Consider the following 21,171-nt stretch of genomic DNA (forward strand, 5'->3'; position numbering starts at 1 on the left):
GAAGCTTTACTGCCCAACAGTTCAGTGGATTCAAGAAGAGCAAATGAAGACTGACTATAGCAGAAGTGCCATGACTGAGTTCTATGAGGTGGTGATCAAACTGAATCATCTGCAGAAAGCAGCTATGGGCTGACATGGGCTTTGGGTGACATGAACCAACAGCCTATGATCAAAGAGTATCATCGTGTGTACACAGCACAGATGCATAAAGCACAGGTCTTTATCAGACAACTAGTAAACAGCTCTAAAAACCTCGAGCAACTTTTAGCATCAAAACCAAAGAGAAACTTTGGATTACAAATTCATCAATTACCTCAGATATTAGAGGTCTATTATGATATTATGGGCTAAATAGGTAATAGATTAGGCTGAAGTATCTGTGACTACACCAATTTTATGTTGCCACCTGAACACCTTCTCTTTGCAAGTAAGAAAATTTCTCTTTGCCATTCCAGGGTTATGCTATCCTTTACTTTCAGAATACAGAAACATATAAGACTAAGGAATATTCTACATAATCTAGATGAAACAATATCCTTCTAATTCACAAAACATAGAATCATAGAATAGTTTGGGTTGGAAAGGACCTTAAGATCACCCAGTTCCAACCCCCCTGCCATGGACAGGGACACCTCACACTAAACCATGGCACCCAAGGCTCTGTCCAACCTGGCCTTGAATACTGCCAGGGATGGAGCATTCACAACTTCCTTGGGCAACCCATTCCAGTGCCTCACCACCCTCACAGTAAAGAACTTCTTCCTTGTATCCAATCTAAACTTCTCCTGTTTAAGTTTGAACCCATTACCCCTTGTCCTACCACTACAGTCCCTAATAAAGAGTCCCTCCCCAACATCCCTGTAGGCCCCCTTCAGATACTGGAAGGCTGCTCTGAGGTCTCCATGCAGCCTTCTCTTCTCCAGGCTGAACAGCCCCAACTTTCTCAGCCTGTCTTCATACAGGAGGTGCTCCAGCCCCTGATCGTCCTCGTGGCCTCCTCTGGACTTGTTCCAACAGTTCCATGTCCTTTTGATGTTGAGGACACCAGAACTGCACACAATAGTCTTGGTGAGGTCTCATGAGAGCAGAGGCGTAGGATCTACTCCTTCGACCTGCTGGTCACGTTCCTTTTGATGCAGCCCAGCATACAGTTGGCTTTCTGGGCTGTGACTGCACACTGCTGGCTCATGTTCGTTTTCTCATTGACCAACACCCCCAAGTCCTTCTCCACAGGGCTGCTCTGAATCTCCTCTGCCCAACCTGTAGCTGTGCCTGGGATTGCTCTGACAACTGAAATTAAACAACATCCTTCCAATTTACAAAACATGCTTACATTGGAATGTTCTGATCTCTTCTGAAGATTTCCATAGGCATCTTGAGTGAGCAAATCTCCATGTTTACCATGCACCACACAGAGGAAACCATTGTGATCGCCCCCCGTCATTACCCAATGCTTCCAAAGGTTTCTGCAGCAGTTTCTACAATGCTTTGGCCCCTCTGCAGGCAGTCAGCACACCTTGTCCCTTGCTCTTGCAGGCAGTCACATCATAAACCAATCAAACACCATTGTAAAACTAAATAGGCTTTTTGGCCTAAGTTTCCAAAATTTGGGAGTAGGCCTCTCTTCCATTCAAACTAATTCGGGTAACAATGAAAAATTCACTCATAAACAGGGGTTCTGGCTACATCTTTTTCCGTCAGTGGTTCTTGCTTTCCGCTCCAACCTACATCATCTGCTCTCTTCCTTCCACCCATTCTTCCCCAATACCCCCCCCCCCCCCAAAAAAAGGCTGGCTTGGACACTGTGCTTCAGTTTGCTGTAGAACTTTCTATTTTGCTTTCCCATTCTTTTGGTTTGGTATATGAAAGCAGCTTCCTGTTTAGAAACATGGGAGTCCTACACCCTCAGTAATGATGTATTCAGCCCATCAATAATCTTGGCGTCAGTGTCTTAAACCTTAATAAAGCCCAATGGGATTTTCTGTACATGTCATCATCAGCCCCCAAAACAATGCACCGTGTTTGTCATCTTGCACTGAGTCAGCTCCCTTCCATGTGCTACAGTTCTAAGAAGAATCCTAAGGGCTTGCAAACTTCCTTCTCTTCAATATTTCATATTATAGATTTCCAATGCCTGCAGAACAAGAACAGAAGCACCAAGAGGAAACAGTGTTGTTGCAGCACACCCAACATGATCAATACCATTCTGCCTTTCTAACCCTGAGCCACTGCAGCAGTCTGCATTGCTCACACTGCTCAGGTATTTTAACCTATAGCCCAAATCCTGGCCTTGTCATGTGCTGGGGAATAGGAACAGAACACATACCATAATCTGTGCTCAGCTTCAATAAACCATTCCCCCAAACCCTACCCTGCACTGGGCACTGGTGAGGCTGCACCCCAAATCCCGTGTTCAGCTCTGGGCCCCTCATGACAGAAACATTGAGGTGCTGGGAGTGGGGCCAGAGAAGGCAATGGAGCTGGTGCAGGGCCCGGAGCACAAGTGTGAGGTGAATGGCTGAGGGACCTGGGGGATTCAGTCTGGAGAAGAGAAGGCTCAGGGGGGACCTGATGGCTTCCTACAAGCACCTGACAGGAGGATGGAGCCAGGAGGGGCTGGGCTCTGCTCTCAAGGAACAAGAGATGGGACAAGAGGAAACGTCCCCAAGCTGCACCAGGGCAGGTTTAGATGGAGCTGAGGAACAATTCCTGCCCCAGAGGGTGCTCAAGCATTGGAACAGGCTGCCCAGGGCAGGGCTGCAGGCACCATCCCTGCAAGTGTTCACACACCGTGGAGACAAGGCCTCAGTGCCATGGGTTAGGGGTGGCCTTGGCAGTGCTGGGCAGTGGTTGGACTTGATGATATTGAAGGTCTTTTCCAATCAAGTTGATTCTATGACTGTCTTGTTCAAATACATAGACTGGATCAAAATCTGCTTCTGTGGAGTCAAGAACAGGCAGCAGTTTTGGGGACATCAAAGTGAATTATTTGTCACTTCAGGAGTTTAATGTGCATGAGTGCAGGCTTTTCCCCTGCTGAATTTTAACTGCAGTTAACCTCGGGCAAAGTTACTGGAAAGCCATTTAACTATCACTTGAACGGGCAGGTACAGGAGGAGCTTTGTACACCACACACAACAACATGCTGCTCTTCTCCAAACTGCACTGAGCAGCAGAGTGGTTAACCACAGTTTTTTCTATACACTGTGATTCCTCAGCTGATGCTACTAGCCAAGCTCTAGCCTGGAGTTGAGGCATCCTAAAACCTGCCAATGCAAGGCACACATACTGTTTAACTCCTCTGGGGGCTTGGTCTGTGCCTACCTAAACACCAAAACATATTTGCATCTTTTTTCCCCCCTGGGTGAGCAGCAGAGTTAATTTAGAACTGTCAGCAAGTGCCATCCTAATTAAAACCGAATGAATAATTGTGCAACTACAGGGCCTGTTGACACAGGCTACATCCATCAGGCAGGCGAAGCCAATCGAGCTTGAACTGGAGGAAATGCAGCACCATCTAGTGTCCTATGTGAGATAGAGATTCAAATCAATTCTGCAATGAGTCCAAGGAATTCCATAGGTGGGTGACACTCAAAAGGAGTAGGACACCAGCAGTCCAGCTATAACAGCACTTCTGAAATAGGGAACTGCACGATAATCTTGTTAAAGAGCTGCTGCAAGTAGAGGAGTTGCTTAAAGACAAGAAATTAAGACACAACTCTGCCACCTCTCAAAAAGATGCAGTCCAAAAGCTAAGAACTACCAGAAGGCTGCTATCTGCAATAAGCTACTAGAAATAAAAGGGCAAGCTTCAAGAAGCTGAGTTAATACTAAAACCACACCAGGAACAGGAGTCCTGACCAATGGCTACAACAGCCAACAGATGATCAGAGAACAGAAAGAATAGAAAGAAAGACAAGACGGCAGAAAAGCTTTTTAAGTTATTATTGGGTTTTTAATCCATATTCAGCACAAAGGAGTTCAATGCGTCTTCCACTCCGGAGAGCTCGTTTCAAACTGCACAAAGATGCTACTGGACATTTCAGCAACACAGCAATAGATATTTATAATCGGCCAGTAAATACCCAAGAAATCAATGAGACAAGAAGTGAACAACCACCATGCATAACCTCCCACTTAAAACTTCAAAAGAAGGTGGTGATGAATGAGACAACTGAAGAGGTGTACAGGAATTCAGGTGAACTGACCTCTTTCAACTATGCTGATACACTGTAATACAGAAATACCAGACATAAACCAATGTGTTACGCTGGCAAATATGGCTCAAGTGAAGGTAATATTGACCTCACATCTCTCTCAGAGAACCCAACAACTGTTACTAACATTCACTCTAAAATTTATCAGGGCAGAAGTTACTGATGTGCCAATACTTAGCGTATCATGTCAGGCCTCCACTACAAAAATCATATTGTACAAAAAGAAATACCGCAGCTTTCAAAAATGAAAGCATCAAGTATATGCTCATCATCTGAGTGTATATATTATACTGCCAAAAAAAGTCAGTATTCCTTTCAGAATGATTTAGCTTGGAGCTTACCAGGGCAGACCTTGAATTCCTCACCTGTCACAAGCTGTGGACTAAGTTATGGATGTTTTAACTGCAGAAAAAAGTGCCAGAACAAACTGCTTCTGCTAACCCTGCAGAGCATGCCTAATAAACTTTAGGTACTTAGATTCTTAAGTCACAAGTCCAGCTCTGTAGGAAGTGATACAGCATAGACCTATAACTTACAGGCCTTTCACATATAGTCACTAAAACATTTCATAGCACAAGTGCCTTCCTTCCTCCCCTACACACACACCCCACACCACTAAAGAATAAATTGGAAATAGGTCCTACAGAAGTGTATCACAGTTGTACCACACTGTGATACAGTTGTACCACACCTTCACTGCAGGTAACTAATAAGCATCTTAAGCAATGATGCAGAGCTTAACGTATTCAAGAACTGGAAGAGGCTACAGGCAGGGGGAAGTGACTGTATGCAGCAGGCAGCTCAACCACATGTTAGGCAGCAACCTCAGTCTCAACTTACGGCCTTGTAAACCATAGTTCTTTTAACAAAGCCACAATAAAAACATCTGAAAACACTGTAAAGAAGTTCTTTTCATATCTTCTTTACATATATTAAGTGGAAGATGCATATATACATATATATACACACATAACACTATTTCCCTTCTACAAGAATAAGCATCAAGAACTCAGAAACAGAAAAGCTATAAATGATATTGTTGATCTAGGTACTATTGCCCCCCACACCCCTCATATATCAATCTGCCAGACTCAGGTATTAATAAGGATAGAAATTACACCACACACAAAGTTACTATTTTCTCAGGAAGTGAGGCTACATACTAGAATTTCACATAGCACTAGCTCTAAAGAACCACCTAACAACATATTCGACATAAAAACGTGACAAGTCAAGTGTGAAAGAGACATCAAATTTATTTAAAACAAAAAATTCAGACAGTGCTATTAAAGATTAAAAGAAAATAAAGGATTCTTTTACTGAAGTGACAAAGCAGGCCATTTACAGCAATTACATCAGTTCTGAGAGAATCAGGTTGGGTTTACACTGCTTCAATCGACTACATCTACTTTCCACAAGACAAACTGGGTCCCCTTCCCTCCCCTTCCCAAAAGAACAGCCCAAACCAGCCTATAAAAAAACACATACAGAATTTTGAGACACATGAGCAAAACACGAACCATTGTCCAAAAGCCTGAAACTTCCCAACAAGGTTAAATCCTCTGTTGCTTCAACCAACCCTCAACGGGGGAGCTACAAGCACAACGCCGTCACCTCTGACAAAGAGCATCGGAATATTCCTTTTGGTAGACTATGAAGAAGGAAAGAAAAATTTACATTCACAAAACTGCAGTTCACACAACAGCTCCTAAGCATCTGACCAAACACAATGTTAACAGAACACTAGAAACAACTCCAATACATACAAGCTCAAATGTACAACGCCCTGGCATGCTGAAGCAATCAATACAATGCCAAGCCTTTGATTATCCTTTGTACTTTCATAACAATTTGCCCCAAACTCCTGTGGGTTCATGAAGCAGTCAGCAATAAGCTATAACAATGTAACTGATAGTGCTTACCCCCACAGAAAGCTTTTTTAAAGGTAAACCAAGTCCTTACCTTATAGATCTCTTCATAGGTTTCTTCATCAATCTCTATTGTAGTTACAGTTTCTTCCACATCACCCAAGATCATATTTAAGTGCTGGTCATATGCCTGTAGGAATGAAGGTAGTTTATTACTTCTTTCAGGATTCAAACAGAAGCTTATTAAAATAAGGATTCCAGCAAGACTTTCAGACATAATTAGTTTAGCCTGATCTTGATCAAAATATGCCACTGTATATATCAAAACAAAGTAGTATCAGTTATAGCTGTACTTCGAAACAAATAACAAATATGGTACCCTGGAGCATATAAAAAGAGGAAGACACATTTACTGAAACACTCAAAGAAAATAGCTCTGAAGCATTCACATACAGAACACATACAAGAACAGAGACAGACACACTTTATTACTATTAAACCAGCTACACATTCTCTGCCACCAGTCCAGCCCCCTGGAACTGACTGCCTGTAGCCAACTTAAAGGCCATGAAAGCTGTAATTCATACAATGCTCCAAAGATTTAAAACAGGCACATGTTCCAAAAACCTTACAAAAGCACACTGCAAACTATACGTGTGCCTCATGGATGTCTCCTCATCTTTGTGCTCGCAAAAGAGCTGAGGGCCAGTTAACATAGGGGCAACTCTTCCCCAACACAGTACAGTACTTGGGAAGGATGAGTGACAATAGTAATAAAGATTGTCTCATCAAGAGACATATAACTCTCATAAGAAAGTACTTGCACAAATGAAACCTGCAGAGAATCCAGCTGAACACATATCTCATCATACCCACACAGAGTGTGCCTTGAGATACTTGTTTGATAATGATAATCTCACCCTTAATTCAGTCTTAAAGAGACCTCAGGGCACTTCACAAAAGGTCTGCAGCATTATTGCTTATTTCAAACACAGAAATGGAACCCAAAAGCAGTGTAATTAATTGCTCAGCATCATTCAGGAGCCAAGAAAAAACAAAATACTCTAAAGCAGCATTTAATAGCAATAAGAGCACTGAACAGATTAGATTTTTCCACCAATGTCATTTTACATTGGATAAAAGAAAGGGCTCAACCCTTGTTGCTAAGGTGATCTCTAACTTACCTTCTGCAACCACGTTCATGCTTTTAACCATGAGATACAATTACTTTCTTAAACTGGCTTTTAAAGCAATCAACCAAGTATTACAGGTAAGCTCACGTAACAGTCTACTGGGCATAAAAAAATGCTGCCCAATGTTTGCTGAGTAAGCGTGGTTGTGTTCTGAAAGCTCTACTTACATGTAGCCTGCCTCTAAGCTCTCTGTCATTCCTCATTTTGACATAGATTCGCTCATCGAGACTGAGCCTGATAAGATCAAGCGGCTCCTCTACTGTATTGGTTGTTTGTTGCTAAAAAAAAAAAAATATAAGAAGTTATTTGCACAGAAGACACCTCTGGTTGCAAGACACAGAAAGCAAACAGGGAAGAACATGGATATATTCCAAATAATTCATTCGCATCCCACTGGCGATGAGTGCAGCTGATAGTACCACTCTATGGATGTTCATCAGCCTGAGCAAAGGATTTCAGTGTAGCTTTAGGATCACATCTAGGATGTGAACATCTCTGTGCATACGGCATGGCACACTGCTTATCTCCTTAGTGAGGAGATTCTTTAGAATCATGGAATGGTTTGGGTTGAAGGGACCTTAAAGCTCATCCAGTGCCACGGGCAGGGACCCCTTCCACTGGAGCAGCTGCTCCAAGCCCCTGTGTCCAACCTGGCCTTGAACACTGCCAGGGATGGGGCAGCCACAGCTTCTCTGGGCACCCTGTGCCAGCGCCTCAGCACCCTCACAGGGAAGAGCTTCTGCCTAAGAGCTCAGCTCAGTCTCCCCTCGGGCAGGTTAAAGCCGTTCCCCTTGACCTGTCCATACAGGCCCTGATGAAGAATCCCTCTCCAGCATCCTTGCAGTATCTCAATAGCGTTCCTCCATTGCCCCCTCTCCTGACCACCCCGGCGGCAGCGCAAGGACCGAGACCACGAAACAAGCTCATTTCACACCGAAAACACTTCCCCGAGGGGCTGCGCCTCACAAAGGCGGCCCAAGCTGGGGCCTCCCACAGGAGGTACCCCCATCCCCGGCCACTTTCACCTCCAGCCGCGGAGGCCTCCCCATGCCAGCGGGGGGAAGCCGGGAAGCGGCGGGGGGAAGCCGGGAAGCGGGAGGGGGAAGCCGGGAAGCGGGAGGGGGAAGCCGGGAAGCGGCGGGGGGAAGCCGGGAAGCGGTGGGAGCACAGAGAGAAGCTGAGATCCACTCACCTGGTCCACCTCATCCGCCATCTTTCAAACCGCCTCCCGCGCTCTCCCGCGAGACTTTATGGCCCTTCCCCTCCGCCGGGCCGGGCCGGGGGGCGGTGGCAACGGCAGCACAGCGGGGCCGCAGCGGTTGGAGCGGCCATGGCTAGGAAGCGCAAAGCATCCCCCCGGCCGGCGGATGCCGGCAGCAAGAGGCGATCCAAGGGGCTGCGGGCACTGCGGGGGGATCCGGAGGAGGAAGAGGAAGGTGAGTGCGGGAGGCGGGCCGGGAGCTGCGCCATAGCCGGGGCATGGTGCCCTCCGGGCCTCTCGTGCTGCGGAGGGTTAGGGAGCAGCGGGTGTCAGCGCATGGGAAGGGCCATAACCTCTGGCTGCAGGCGTGGGGTCCTGCGGTCACCAGGTTGGCACCAGAAATCGGGGAGGTAAATCCATGTGGGAAAGGTCGGACTATTGGAATCTTTATAGACTTTTGACAGGTTCCCCATCCCTGGCAGTGTTCAAGGCCAGGTTGGACACGGGCTTGGAGCAAGCTGCTCCAGTGGGAGGGGTCCCTGCCTGTGTTGGAGCTGGATGAGCTCTAAGGTTCCTTCCAACACAAATCAGTGTGGGATTGTATGTTTCTTGTGCATTACCTTATTGTGAGTATGTGCCTTAAACAGATCTTGTTGTTCAATTCTTACCTGTTTATACAGGATCAGTGACAGGCTCATCATCGAGAGTGCTCACTTTCTTCTCTAATGAAGTCCATGGAGCTTTTGTTTCCAATCACCATGCAGATGAGACTTCATCCTTTAACCCAGCCTTCCTTCCTTCTGTCCCATGCAGATGATTTTGAAGAGAAAAAGCCCAGAGTAAAGAAGAATGACTCCAAAGCTGCAGCTAAGAAGAAGATAGAAAAGTGTGATACTGGAGTTTCCAACTCGACAAATAACTCTTCGAAACAAAAAGGGGTAAAAACAGTGAAAAAAGAAGAGAAAAAGACCCCTAGAAATAAAGGGAATCATAACAAAGAGGAAACATGCAGGCAAGTGCAAGTTTGCTTCTCATTCAAGTCTCCAGGAGCTTTCTCTTCCTGTTACTTGCTTAGAGCCTGGTGCTGCATATGTGCTTGTGAGCAATTTGTTTTAGCCCATCAGTCCCATTTGTTTCACAGAGCTGAACAGAAGTACTCTCATATTCAAATATGGGAGCCTCTTCAAATGTAAGGGTTTAAATACAAAGTTTCCCTGCATTTGACATAGTCCTAACATGGGACTAGGGAGGCATTATGGAATCCAGCATGACGAGAAATGCTGGCATGAGATTTGGGGTTAAAATGATGAGTAGAAATCTTTAAACATACAATTCTCTAGTGATTTTTTGAAGTCAAATATAATATCAGCACGGTGTCACAGAGAACATACCTGTGTTTACTTGTCAGATAACCTGTTGATTATCTGACAGTTACTGATGCAGAGGTCACGCTTCATTCCCTATTTCTGTTTTTCTCAAGTAAAAAAGCACCTCCATTTCCTGATCTTAAGCCTTTATGATAACTTATAACAGTAACTCCCTGAAGCCCCCTCCAGAGGAGATAAAGCTGAAGAAAGAATCTCCTATTAAAAAAGAGATGGATGAAGACAATACTGATGATGATGATGAAAGTGAAGATGAATGGGAAGACGTGGAAGGTAACAATTACACTTTTATTAATTTCAAGGAGTAAATGTTGTTATACGCTTCTTTCTGTGTAAGTTGATTTTGGAACCGTTTCTCATTTGGGTTCAGGTAAATGTATATATACTAAAGTATGTTCTATGTGCATATCTATATCTTTAAAAGCTCATATCTTACAGTGCTTTTAGAATGGTTCCAGAGTAGAGAAAAGCCAGACAACTACTGACCTGATGGTGATGCCTTGAATTTGTTGGCTTCTGTTAAGCTTATGCTACCATTCACAAGGCATTTTCTCAGCTGCTTTTGTGTCTGTGAGCAGCTAAGAATGAGTTTGAAGATTCAAAACTGTGACATCCTAGGAAAGGAGAGAGGACATGAAGCCAACTGAGCTTTATGTTTGCAGAACTCCAGGAACCTGCCACAGATAACTTAGAAGCTGCTGCTCTTCCAGTGCTGCCAAGCAACCCTATTGAGATAGAAATTGAAACCCCAGAGCTGCTGAAGAAAAGAGAGAGGAGGTAAGAACAGGGAAGATGGTGGAGGGCCATTAAAGGATGATGTTAACAGTATGCTAAGTCTTGCCTGTCACTGAAGTGCTGTGTTCTGAGTGGAAATCCCCACTTTGTGCAGGCAGTGTTGAGTTGGAATGATGCAAGATCATGGATGGAGAATGGTTTGCACACTGACAATGCCAGAAATCTTCAATGGCAGTTGGTGGGAATGGAGGCATTTCAGCTTCCTTGAAAATCAAGTGTGTAACTTCACTGTGCTTTAATACCTCCATTCCCAAAGCAGGGACAGCTGTAGCTCTCTTCAAGGAGAGTTGTGGCTGAATGGCAGTGTTTTACTGAGGGGGGAAAAGGTGGTCAAATGAAAGCCCTCAGCACCTGGAGCATTACACCAAGGAATTAAAAGTTTAGTATTGACCCCTCAAAAACTAACTGGTAGAATTTAGGCCATCTGCGTATGCTAAATCTCTTCATAGTCAGGTACATAGAGTTTGCAGTTTATTAGTCGTATGCATCCTGCATTCACATATCCAGTAACTGAACTTCTGTTAAGTGTGCACAGAAGATTCTCTTTATGAGATGGGTTCTCTTTGTGAACTGATTCAGTTTAGGAATCTAGGAAGGCAGGTCTGTAGAAAACCTGCAACCTCCATTTCTTTTGCAATCTGATGCAGAGAAAAGAGGAAAGCTGAGTTTGAGATCTATCTCCGGAGAATGATGAAGCGTTTCAGCAAGGAGGTTCGTGAGGACACACATAAGGTATTGGTCACAGAGAACAATGGCTGAGAAAACTATGAGCATAAAGATATCTGAACTGATTTGTAATGAAGAAGAAACGAATTTTGATGAAAAAATGTGGGGCCTGTAGTCCTCTCTGCTCATTAGACTTCTCCTAAACTGTAAGTTAGAAACATCAGTGGCTGCATTATAAAACTAACTCAAAGCAGGTGGGAGTGTGGTATGTATTTCTCCACTGAGCATGTATCTGCTCATTCTGTTGGTGTTAAACTGTCAGTCCTGTAGAGCTGGAGACAAATAGGGACTTCAAAGCCTTACTGTCTTGTGATGGTGATCTGAAGACAGCCTGTGTCCACTCTGTGTGTGGTTGGGAGGCTTCATTGTTGCCTGTCTCTGTTAAAAGGAGCAGTAAAGCCTTCCTTATTTTTACCATGCAAAGAAAACCTCTTGTGAACTCACTTTAGAAACTTTTTTTCTCTCAGGTTCACCTCCTGTGTTTATTAGCAAATGGTTTCTACAGAAACAGGATCTGCAGCCAGCCAGAGCTTCATGCCATTGGTCTCTCCATCATCCCCACCCGCTTCACTAAAGTGCCTGCAGGCCAAGTGGACCTTCACTACCTTTCCAACTTGGTGATATGGTAAAACTCTCGTGCTCTCACATAAAATATAGAGCCAGGCTTCAGGGAGAGGGGTACCTGTAGTTACTAATGTTCAGTGATTCTTTGATGTTAAGGACAAGGGAAGGAAAGGATAAACTGTGAAGTTTAAGAAGAGTCACAAATGCTAGACAATAACGAGGTGTCCCTTATTTCAGGTTTGTTGGAACCTTCACTATCAATGACGAGCTTTCCACTGACAAAGGAGAGTCCCTTCAGTCGACCTTGGAGAGACGCTTTGCCATCTATGCTGCACGGGATGAAGAAGAGTTGGTGCATGTAAGTGAGTGGGCACTGGCTGCTGAGTTTGGATGCTTGAGTGCTCTCAGGGAAGACATGAAGTGGTGTTTGAGGAATGGATTTGGAGAAAACTAATTGGTGACTTAGATGATTCTTGGCCTTTTCTTCTTGTATTTTTATCTGGAGTCATCCTGTGGTTGAAGTATTCAATTTGAACTGTGCACAACTGGATTTGGGAGACTTAGTGCTGCTGCTCTAGCAGGATGGGTGATTTACGCTCTTTAGGAGTTTGTTCCTCATCAGTGAGTTAACAGCAATATCCCTGTCACAGCAGTGACATAAATAAGACTCTGCAATGCTTAAGGACTGTAGCAACTGAGCTACCTACACATCGTGTCAGTGTACACAGCACTGGGTAAAAGGTAGGAATGGAAATGATTTGTGACAGAACCCAGATTTTAAAGGCATTTCAGGAGGGGTTTTTCTTAATGCACCTTGAAAAGGGCTTAAAACATGCTTTGTTTTCTCTTTTGCAGATATTTTTAATCATTCTGCGAGCCCTACAGCTGCTGTGTCGCCTCGTGCTGTCTCTTCAGCCTGTTCCTCTCAAGGAGGCAAAAGCAAAGGTAGTTTGTGTTGGCTGTGTGGAAGACGAATAGGCCACGGGTTTAGAGAATAGGATTGGAAAAACTTTCTGGCTGTTGCAGCCTCAGGTGAATCACTGCATGAACTGGGAGTGACCATGGCCTGTCTCTAGTGCAGAACACACAAGCTTTTACGTTTCTCCTTTAAAACCCACCCATTTCGTGTGTTTCTGCAAAGACTTCTTAGTCTTCAGTGGCTTTAAATGTCTTTAAAACTTAGCACACACTTGTTGCTCTCTTCAGCCATTTGCCTCAAGGTTTCAAGTCCCTGAGACATGCAGACTGACCACCTTTGGTCTGCATGCACCTTGTGCTGATTTCAGTCTATATTTTAACATCTTAACCATAAGAAAGTGATAAAAGTGAGCTTACCTGTTCCTTGCAGGTGAAAAGCTCATTCATGAAGCAGCCTTTCAGCAGCACCTCTCAGGGGCAGAAGAGCTCTGCCATAACACCCAAAGCTGCAGCAAAAAAATGCCCCTGCAAGAAGGCCAAGCAGGAAGAGAAATCCTCAGAAGGTGAAGAAGACAAGAAGGAACCAGAGAAACCCAAAACTGCTCAGCCCAAAAGGCCACGCAAGTCACAGCTGACTGCAGGCAGCCAGAAACAGAGGGAACCTGGTAATGGGGAGAGCAGTTTGGTGGAAAAAGATGTTCCAGTCAGGCCCAAGAACAATCGGCGGAGACGAGTGGCTTCCAAAGTGTGTTACAAAGAGGAGAGTGACAGTGATGAGGGCAGTGTGTCGGACTTTGAGGTTTCAGAGGAGGAGAGTGATCTCTCTGATGAGGATTTTGAAGCTGTCTCTAAAAGGCGGAGGAGCTCAATGGGCTCTCAGAAGTCAAAGGTAACAGCTATAAAAAGCCCCGAAGTTGAGACTTCACAATGGAGGATATCTCAGAATTCATCTGGAGCTGAGCCTAGGCCAGCAAATAGTCCATCTCCAGCCTTGGCTTCTGCACCGAAAAAGAGGAACAAAATCATTTCTAGTGATGAGGATGATGGGCAGGAGGTAAGGAAAGCAACAGGCACAGACCAGTGGCTGGAGGTGTTCCTTGAGCCTGAGGACAAGTGGGTGTGTGTAGACTGTGTTCATGGCAACGTCGGCCAGCCCCAGGTGTGCTTCACACATGCCACAAAGCCACTTTCCTACGTCCTGGGATTTGACAATGATGGGAGCGTGAGGGATGTGACACAAAGGTATGACCCGATGTGGATGACGGCAACAAGGAAGAGCCGTGTGGACCCTGCCTGGTGGGAAGACACGCTGCAACCATATAGAAGTCCCTACGTGCAAAGAGACGAGAAGGAGGAAAATGAGGTAAATGGCAAGAGGTTACTCAGGACATTTAGTGCCAGGAGTCCAGTCCCTGGATTCTCATTTAGGCCAAAAGCATTAGGAACCTTTCCATGAGGAAGGAAGTTTGTGTTTGGGCTTGAAAGGTTCCAATTGAACATGTTTTAAAGGGAATATAGATTAGATTAAAGATAGTAAAGATAAATTAAAAAGTAAAAAGAGTAAAGATGGGTTAAAATAGTATCAAATGGTGGCTCTTTATATAAATTTGCATAACAAAAGTACAGGGTGGCCCATGCTGGAAACTTTTTCATGTGGTTTCTGTACAGTTCATCATTACCCTTCTCACAGAGAGTCCTTAAAATACATAGATCTGGGTACACATCTAAGTGCCTATTTGCAACAAGAATGCTTTGGTGTCTGGCTGCATCCGATTAAGTTTCTGATGGTTTTTTTTTCCTTGATATACTATAATGATTCTTTTTTTCTTACAAAGGGTGGTGCAGGAGAGTTGTGAAATCACTCTTGTTCTTTTGTACAATTCCTACAGTTTCTAGTTAAGCTTCAGGATCAACCTCTACCAACAGCAATTGGAGAGTATAAAAACCATCCTCTCTATGCGCTGAAGAGGCACCTCTTGAAATACCAGGCAATCTATCCTGAATCAGCTGCTATCCTGGGGTACTGCAGGGGAGAGGCTGTCTACTCCAGGTGAGTAGTGCAGTGCCAGCAGTAGTCTAAGGCCACCTGCGTAGACAAGAAGGGCATTTAGCTGTTCAGACAGCATTTGTGTATCACTTAGATACACCTTTTCTACTCTTCCTAACGTGATAACAGTTTAGAGAGACTTCAGAACTCTTATGGTTCCTTCCTTCTGGCCTTTATAGGGACTGTGTACACACGCTGCACTCCAAGGACACTTGGCTGAAGCAAGCTCGTGTGGTGAGGATCGGAGAAGTGCCTTACAAGGTAGGAGGATCTGACTTCCTCTGCCCTCTAAAGTTCAGGCTCTGGTTTGGGTTTTGCCTTCTCTCTGTCAGCAGATGTATATTTCTCACTTGCATGGCTTGTGGTGTCTCTACTGGGAATCTGTGCTTCTAGTCCCTATATACCAAAGCACAGGTCTCTGTTCTTCCCACCCCAAGGGTATTGAGCAGAGTTGCACACTTTCCATCTTCAAAGGCGTCCTAGAGTTCTATCTGAACTGCACAATCTGGCTCCCTTTTGCATACAGGCGCCATGGGTTACCACTTTACAAGCAGTGGATACTGACACTAGAAAATGGGCATTTCTTCCCTCCAAAAGCCTTCTCCTTTGATGCCCTGGGGAAGTCTGAAGTCACCAGCAGCTTGTTGCAATGTTACAGGCTTGGTCATTGTATTTGTGCAGATGGTGAAGGGGTTTTCCAACCAGGCTCGGAAGGCACGTCTCGCAGAGCCTACAAACCAGGACAAGGAGGACCTGGCGCTGTTTGGCCGCTGGCAGACAGAGGAGTTTCAGCCGCCTGTAGCAGTGGATGGAAAGGTAGCTGAGAAGGCAGCTGGTAAAGGCAGTGTTTTTGTGGAGCCATGGGCTTTATTTTTCCCGAAGTTGCATGTTTCAGAGGTGGAATCACAGTCAATAACCTCTGGATTCAGGATTAAGAGTTCAGAGGTTACTGCACCCAGGAGGAAATGGTCAGAACTTCACTGAGGACCTTCCTCAGTCCAAGTAATGAGTGCTTGCAGTGCAGGCTGCCAACTTCATCATTTCATTGATCTGAGTTTGCTGTCCCATGTTTGTTGTGCTGATTCTCTCTGCATTACAGCCTGACTAGCAAGGCCTGGGCAGAGAACATAGCTGGGAGATAACCATGCAGCTAAACTCAAGGCTTGTACCTTGTCATGTGAATACTAATTGAGAGCTGGAGTGGAACATAGCAGATCAGCAGGAAGGGAGAGTCCCTGTGCTGCAGCAGGGAGCAGGACTCTCACTGTTCCTCTTTGATTTTCAATGACAGGTTCCTCGGAATGAATATGGAAATGTTTATCTCTTCCTGCCATCCATGTTACCCATTGGCTGCGTGCAGTTGAAGCTCCCGAATCTGAACAGAGTGGCGCGGAAGTTGGACATTGACTGCGCTCAGGCCATCACTGGATTTGATTTTCACGGTGGCTACTCACACCCAGTGTACGTAAAGCTCTTTTCTTGCACCTGACAGATCTTGATGTCTGGCACAAGTTGTATACCCTGTGTTAAGGAGTACATCTGATGGGTTACACTGATGAGACAATTCTGGTCAGCAAGCATTTGCTCCCTTTCTGTTTCCTTCTAGTAACTGACACCGTTGTGTTTTCCTTCCTAGCATCGATGGCTACGTTGTCTGTGAGGAGTTTAAAGAGGTGCTCATTGCTGCCTGGGAGAATGAACAAGCAGAAATAGAAAGGAAGGAGCAAGAGGTGAGAATTACTTTTGCAGCTTCCCTATTTATTAAGTAAATTTAATTGAAACTATGGACAGTTAAACAAGGGCAGGCTCATAGCAAGAGGCATGGAGCTCTGCGACAATGAAGGGCCTATCTACATCTCCCCTCTATCAAGTTAAAGCCATTCGCCTTGTCCTGTTCCTACAGGCCCTTGTCCCAAGCCCCTCTCCAGGTTTCCTGCAGCCCCTTTAGGCACTGGAGCTGCTCTCAGGTCTCCTCTTAAGGAGCCTTCTTTTCTCCAGGCTGCCCCAGCCCAGCTCTCTCAGCCTGGCTCCAGAGCAGAGCTGCTCCAGCCTTTGGAGCATCTCCATGGCCTTCTCTGGACTTGCTCCAACAATATTGTTCCAAAATGAGGGATACACACAGGAGGTTGCAGTTTTGGAGCCATTAGAAAGTGGCAGCAATTCATGTGTTTAGCAGATAACTGGACACCAACACATTTTACTGTTAAGAATCCTGCCGGCCTCTAATCATGTAATATGAGACATGTAAGTTGATGTGAAACTGCCATTAAAAAAATCACACATCTTCAAAGTTCCATTTCCTGTGGGTGTAAATACATTGAAACCTACAGTAGTAAATTTCTCTCTATAACAACCCCATGTAGAAGCGTGAGAAGAGAGCTCTGGCGAATTGGAAGCTGCTGATAAAAGGACTTCTCATCAGAGAGAGACTGAAGAAACGCTACTCCTTCAAGGTACCTGCATTTCTAGCAGTGATTTCTTTTTCAGGGTGGTAGTTCAGAGTCATAGAATCACACAGTGGTCTGGATTGGAAGGGACCTTAAAGCTCATCCAGTTCCAGCCCCAGGGCATGGTGGAACCCAAGCTATAGCAGTGGAGGTGACACATGCTCCATAGGTAGATGCGTGAGATGGAGATGGCCCAGCCCCACAGAGGGCTGATGATGCAGTGTGTAACTGCTGGGTCTACAAGAGCTCACCAGAGTCAGCTCCCATCCCCTCTCTGAGTTTTGCTTTAGGCTGCCACCCAGCTGAGCAGCACCACTACAAAGATACCAACTGTTCCCTACCTTTTTTACAGGCTGTCTCCCATAAAAGTCTCTCCTGAAGAGGTTTCAGTCTCTCTTCATTTGTTGCCTGTTTTCTGGCAGCTGTGTGGACAGTTTGGTTATGTGCTTGCTTTGCTGTGGGCAGTTACAAGTGGTTTCTAGAGCAAGTCCTTGATTTTCATGCCTGTTTTCTTCCAGACTGAACCCTCAGCACCAGCGACAGGGAAAGGAGCAGGATCCTCTTCTGAAGAAGGAGGAGGTCCGAGCTCAGAGCTTGCAGCAGGGAATGTGGATCTCTTCTGGCCTCAGAATCGCCAGTTGGAGATGAAGAAGGAAGGGAAGACAACCAGAAAGAGCAAGCGAGAAATTAAAGGGGAGGAAGCCCATTTGTTTCCTTTTGAGAAACTGTGAGCAGAACAGGGTTTGCTTTGCTGTTTCCAGATTGCAGGAACAAGTCACAACAGATATCCTTTACCAGTCACTCTACCTAGGAGGACTAAGCCCTTTCACTTACGTTTCTGAGCTGTCAGGGATCAGCCTCACTCAGTATCTAGAGCTGCTTTTGCTGTCACAGGTAATGAGATCCATCCTTTTATCCTTGGATGTGGATGTGCAGCGGTACCTTCTGAGATCACGTTGTGCTGTCAGGGTTTTCTGCTCTTTTTTACATCACTTGGCACTAATAACTCACTTTTCTGAGGCATTCTTCCATTAGCACTGGCTTTTCCCACTTTTTTCCTTCCCATTCTTTCCTGCTTGCTCAGGACAACAGCACATGGCTGCTGGTTCAGTCTGCAGCAAGCTGGCCACAGAACTGCTGACACCTCGTTTGATTTGTACCTTACCCACGTCAGGGGTGAGGTGAAGCTCTGGTCAGGCTGCCTCCTCACGCAAGGGGCAACATGCAGTCAGGAGCTGGAGGAATGTGGGAGTTTATTTCCTAAGGAATTCCTGCTGTTTGTGAAGCACAGGTTTGACTTTTCAGCCTGCATCTTCCTTTGCTTTCAGAAATCAGGGAGAAGCCCTCTCCTCAGGTCAAACTTCAGTTGCAATACATCTTAATTTCAATACACACATGTATTCAAATATATATATACATGTATACAGGTGTATACATATATATGCACATATATTCCAATTACTTCAGCTTTATCAAGACCCACGTGGGTACATTCTGAGGCAAAACCTGAAAAAGTGGCTGTCATTGGCAGAAACAAAAACTCTCTACAACCAGAGAGTTTGTGTAACTGTTACCCAGTCCCTCAGCATTTAAAAGCTGTTGGGAGGAGTTACATCTGCACCAGCTTTTCCTGCAGTAGAAATGCTCATCTGTCTGTTGTAGTTATACATAAGTTACACTGACACTGTCTCTTCAGAAAGAGAGGGGAATAGCCTAGTCATTGCTGGGCACTAGCACAGAGGAAAGGTGAACATGCAAGAAGATGGTTTATGCTTTGTTATGTTCAGAAAAAAAAAGCTTTATTTTTGTATTGTATTTGTAGAATGAAATAAAACATGGAGAAAGAGTGTGTGGTCTGTGAAACCTCCCCTGCAGGCAGCTCATCCTGCAGGGAGCAGCTCCTGCCCTGCAAGCCATGGGCAGGGACCCCTTCAACTGGAGCAGCTGCTCCAAGCCCCTGTGTTCAACCTGGCCTTGAACACTGCCAGGGATGGGGCAGCCACAGCTTCTCTGGGCACCCTGTGCCAGCGCCTCAACACCCTCACAGGGAAGAGCTTCTGCCTAAGAGCTCATCTCAGTCTCCCCTGGGGCAGGTTAAAGCCATTCCCCTTGGCCTGTCCCTACAGGCCCTTGGCAAAAGTAAATGAAGACTTTATTTTTTCATCAGACACAAGGTGACATCCCTTTAATGTGATACAAACACAAAAGCTCAAAATTCAGGCTAATAAAGTCTATGAAACCTAATCAGGCACAACTGTTTTCATGGTTTAATTTCATGGAGTATGGTCATTGCCATTACTGAGTGAAATTCAAGAAAGAAATAATACACACAGCAAAACCCCCCAAATATAAAGAATATACATTCAGTTACAAAAGTTACTTTTGTTTCAAGGCAGCAGGCTTGATTTCTGGAGGTTGGTAACCTCTGAGTACCCCTTAAGTAAGTGCAACTGGAAGGTTCATTTCTGATGTAGTTACACAATGGTGTAAGTCCATTCTTCCATTTCAGATGCTTAACCAAGACCAACTTGGAGACGTATAAAAACTTGAGGGAAATCAATGCTTTGGGCCCAATCTGCACTGCCTCAGGGCACACGCACCTGGCTGCTTGTTATTGCAAGTTACACTGAAAAGCCCCAGTCCAAAAGTGTACATTTAACATGAGCATCATGTGAAACCTAAGTTGTGGTTCCCCTTTGAAAACACACACACGCCCCTCCTAATGCATCAGCCAAAGCAGCATATGTGACTGTGCAGAGAACAGGCTGCAGAGAGAGGTTAGTCACAGGCACACCTGTATTGCCTAAGGAGATCTGATCACCTCCATAGGATGAAGCTGGTGCTTGCTCCATGACACACAAGGTGCCTCACCTGTCATTGAGGACTTGCCAAGTGCTCAAATCAGGAGCTAGTGAGCCGTTAAGAGGTACAAACTGCTGGGTTTGCTGATCAACACAGACACTCTAAAATGCCTTTTTTTGCCCCAAAAAAGTCAGCATCACTGACTTCTGCGAACACCAGCAGAGTCTCGTGTAGGCAGATAGGGCCTGGCGGCCGGAAGATATCATGCTGTACGGAAAGATAAGACCCCTCTCCAGGTAGCCAATAGCATTTAGGTGATGATACCAGTTTTACGATGCAAGCAGACGGAAATGACATTGTAAACCTAGGCTATATAACACCGTGTTCTCTCTCACTAAACGCCATTTGCCGTCCACCACATTGGTGTCTGTGAGCATTAGGACCGAGCGGCCCAAGGGGCCGTCGCGCTGTTCCTGAACCAGGTTGTCACACCTCTCGAAGGCAACAAGTGGTGCCGAAACCTGGGAAGCTGGAAGGCAGGTACCCGGCGGACACTTGGGAGGCCGACAGCAGGGAACCCAAGTGAACCCGGGAAGCCTGATAGTCAGGAGCACAGGGGGTCGGGAATCACCTGGATGGGTGAACGGTGGCCGGAGCGGCTGGACCAGCCCGGCAGAGGGTGGACGCTCCCGGACCCACAAGGAGTATGGAAGCTCTTGTGAAGGTTGTATCAGAATTACATAAGCAGTGGGATATTGATTGTAAACCTAAAGATTTTACTCTCGTTGTTGAGAGACTTGTGAAAATTGGGGCTATTGCCCAACCGGTGGATATTCTCCACCCAGAATCATGGCATAAATGTACTAACGCATTAGCTGAGGAGACGATGTCCTCAGGTAGTGGGAAACATCTTAAGTCATGGGGGAGTCGTCCAGGCTCTGTGGAAGGCCCTGCAAGAGCAGGAAACCTGGAAGGCAGCAAGGGAGTGTTTGATGGCCACCCCGAAGT

The 21,171-nt window shown here is 45.5% G+C and overlaps 2 protein-coding genes across 2 annotated transcripts; one reads left to right on the forward strand and one right to left on the reverse strand.

Moving 5' to 3' along the window:
* Window positions 1–5,448: 5,448 nt before the first annotated feature.
* LSM3 (LSM3 homolog, U6 small nuclear RNA and mRNA degradation associated) lies at window positions 5,449–8,648 on the reverse strand. The gene is made up of 4 exons (XM_005142100.3): window positions 8,471–8,648; window positions 7,446–7,556; window positions 6,180–6,275; window positions 5,449–5,868 (listed from the first exon to the last, which is right to left on the reverse strand). Exons 1-4 carry the CDS (start codon window positions 8,489–8,491, stop codon window positions 5,788–5,790), a joined length of 309 nt encoding a protein of 102 aa, XP_005142157.1. The 5' UTR covers window positions 8,492–8,648; the 3' UTR covers window positions 5,449–5,787.
* XPC (XPC complex subunit, DNA damage recognition and repair factor) lies at window positions 8,557–19,190 on the forward strand. The gene is made up of 16 exons (XM_005142101.3): window positions 8,557–8,714; window positions 9,293–9,491; window positions 10,013–10,137; window positions 10,527–10,641; window positions 11,307–11,391; window positions 11,853–12,010; window positions 12,187–12,307; window positions 12,805–12,894; window positions 13,298–14,230; window positions 14,757–14,917; window positions 15,094–15,175; window positions 15,596–15,730; window positions 16,206–16,375; window positions 16,551–16,644; window positions 17,278–17,367; window positions 17,880–19,190. The coding sequence occupies exons 1-16, from the start codon at window positions 8,609–8,611 to the stop codon at window positions 18,090–18,092; spliced, it is 2,877 nt and encodes a 958-aa protein (XP_005142158.2). The 5' UTR covers window positions 8,557–8,608; the 3' UTR covers window positions 18,093–19,190.
* Window positions 19,191–21,171: the final 1,981 nt, after the last annotated feature.

Source organism: Melopsittacus undulatus, chromosome 9 (assembly GCF_012275295.1).
Source record: "Melopsittacus undulatus isolate bMelUnd1 chromosome 9, bMelUnd1.mat.Z, whole genome shotgun sequence".
Taxonomy (NCBI): Eukaryota; Metazoa; Chordata; class Aves; order Psittaciformes; family Psittaculidae; genus Melopsittacus; species Melopsittacus undulatus.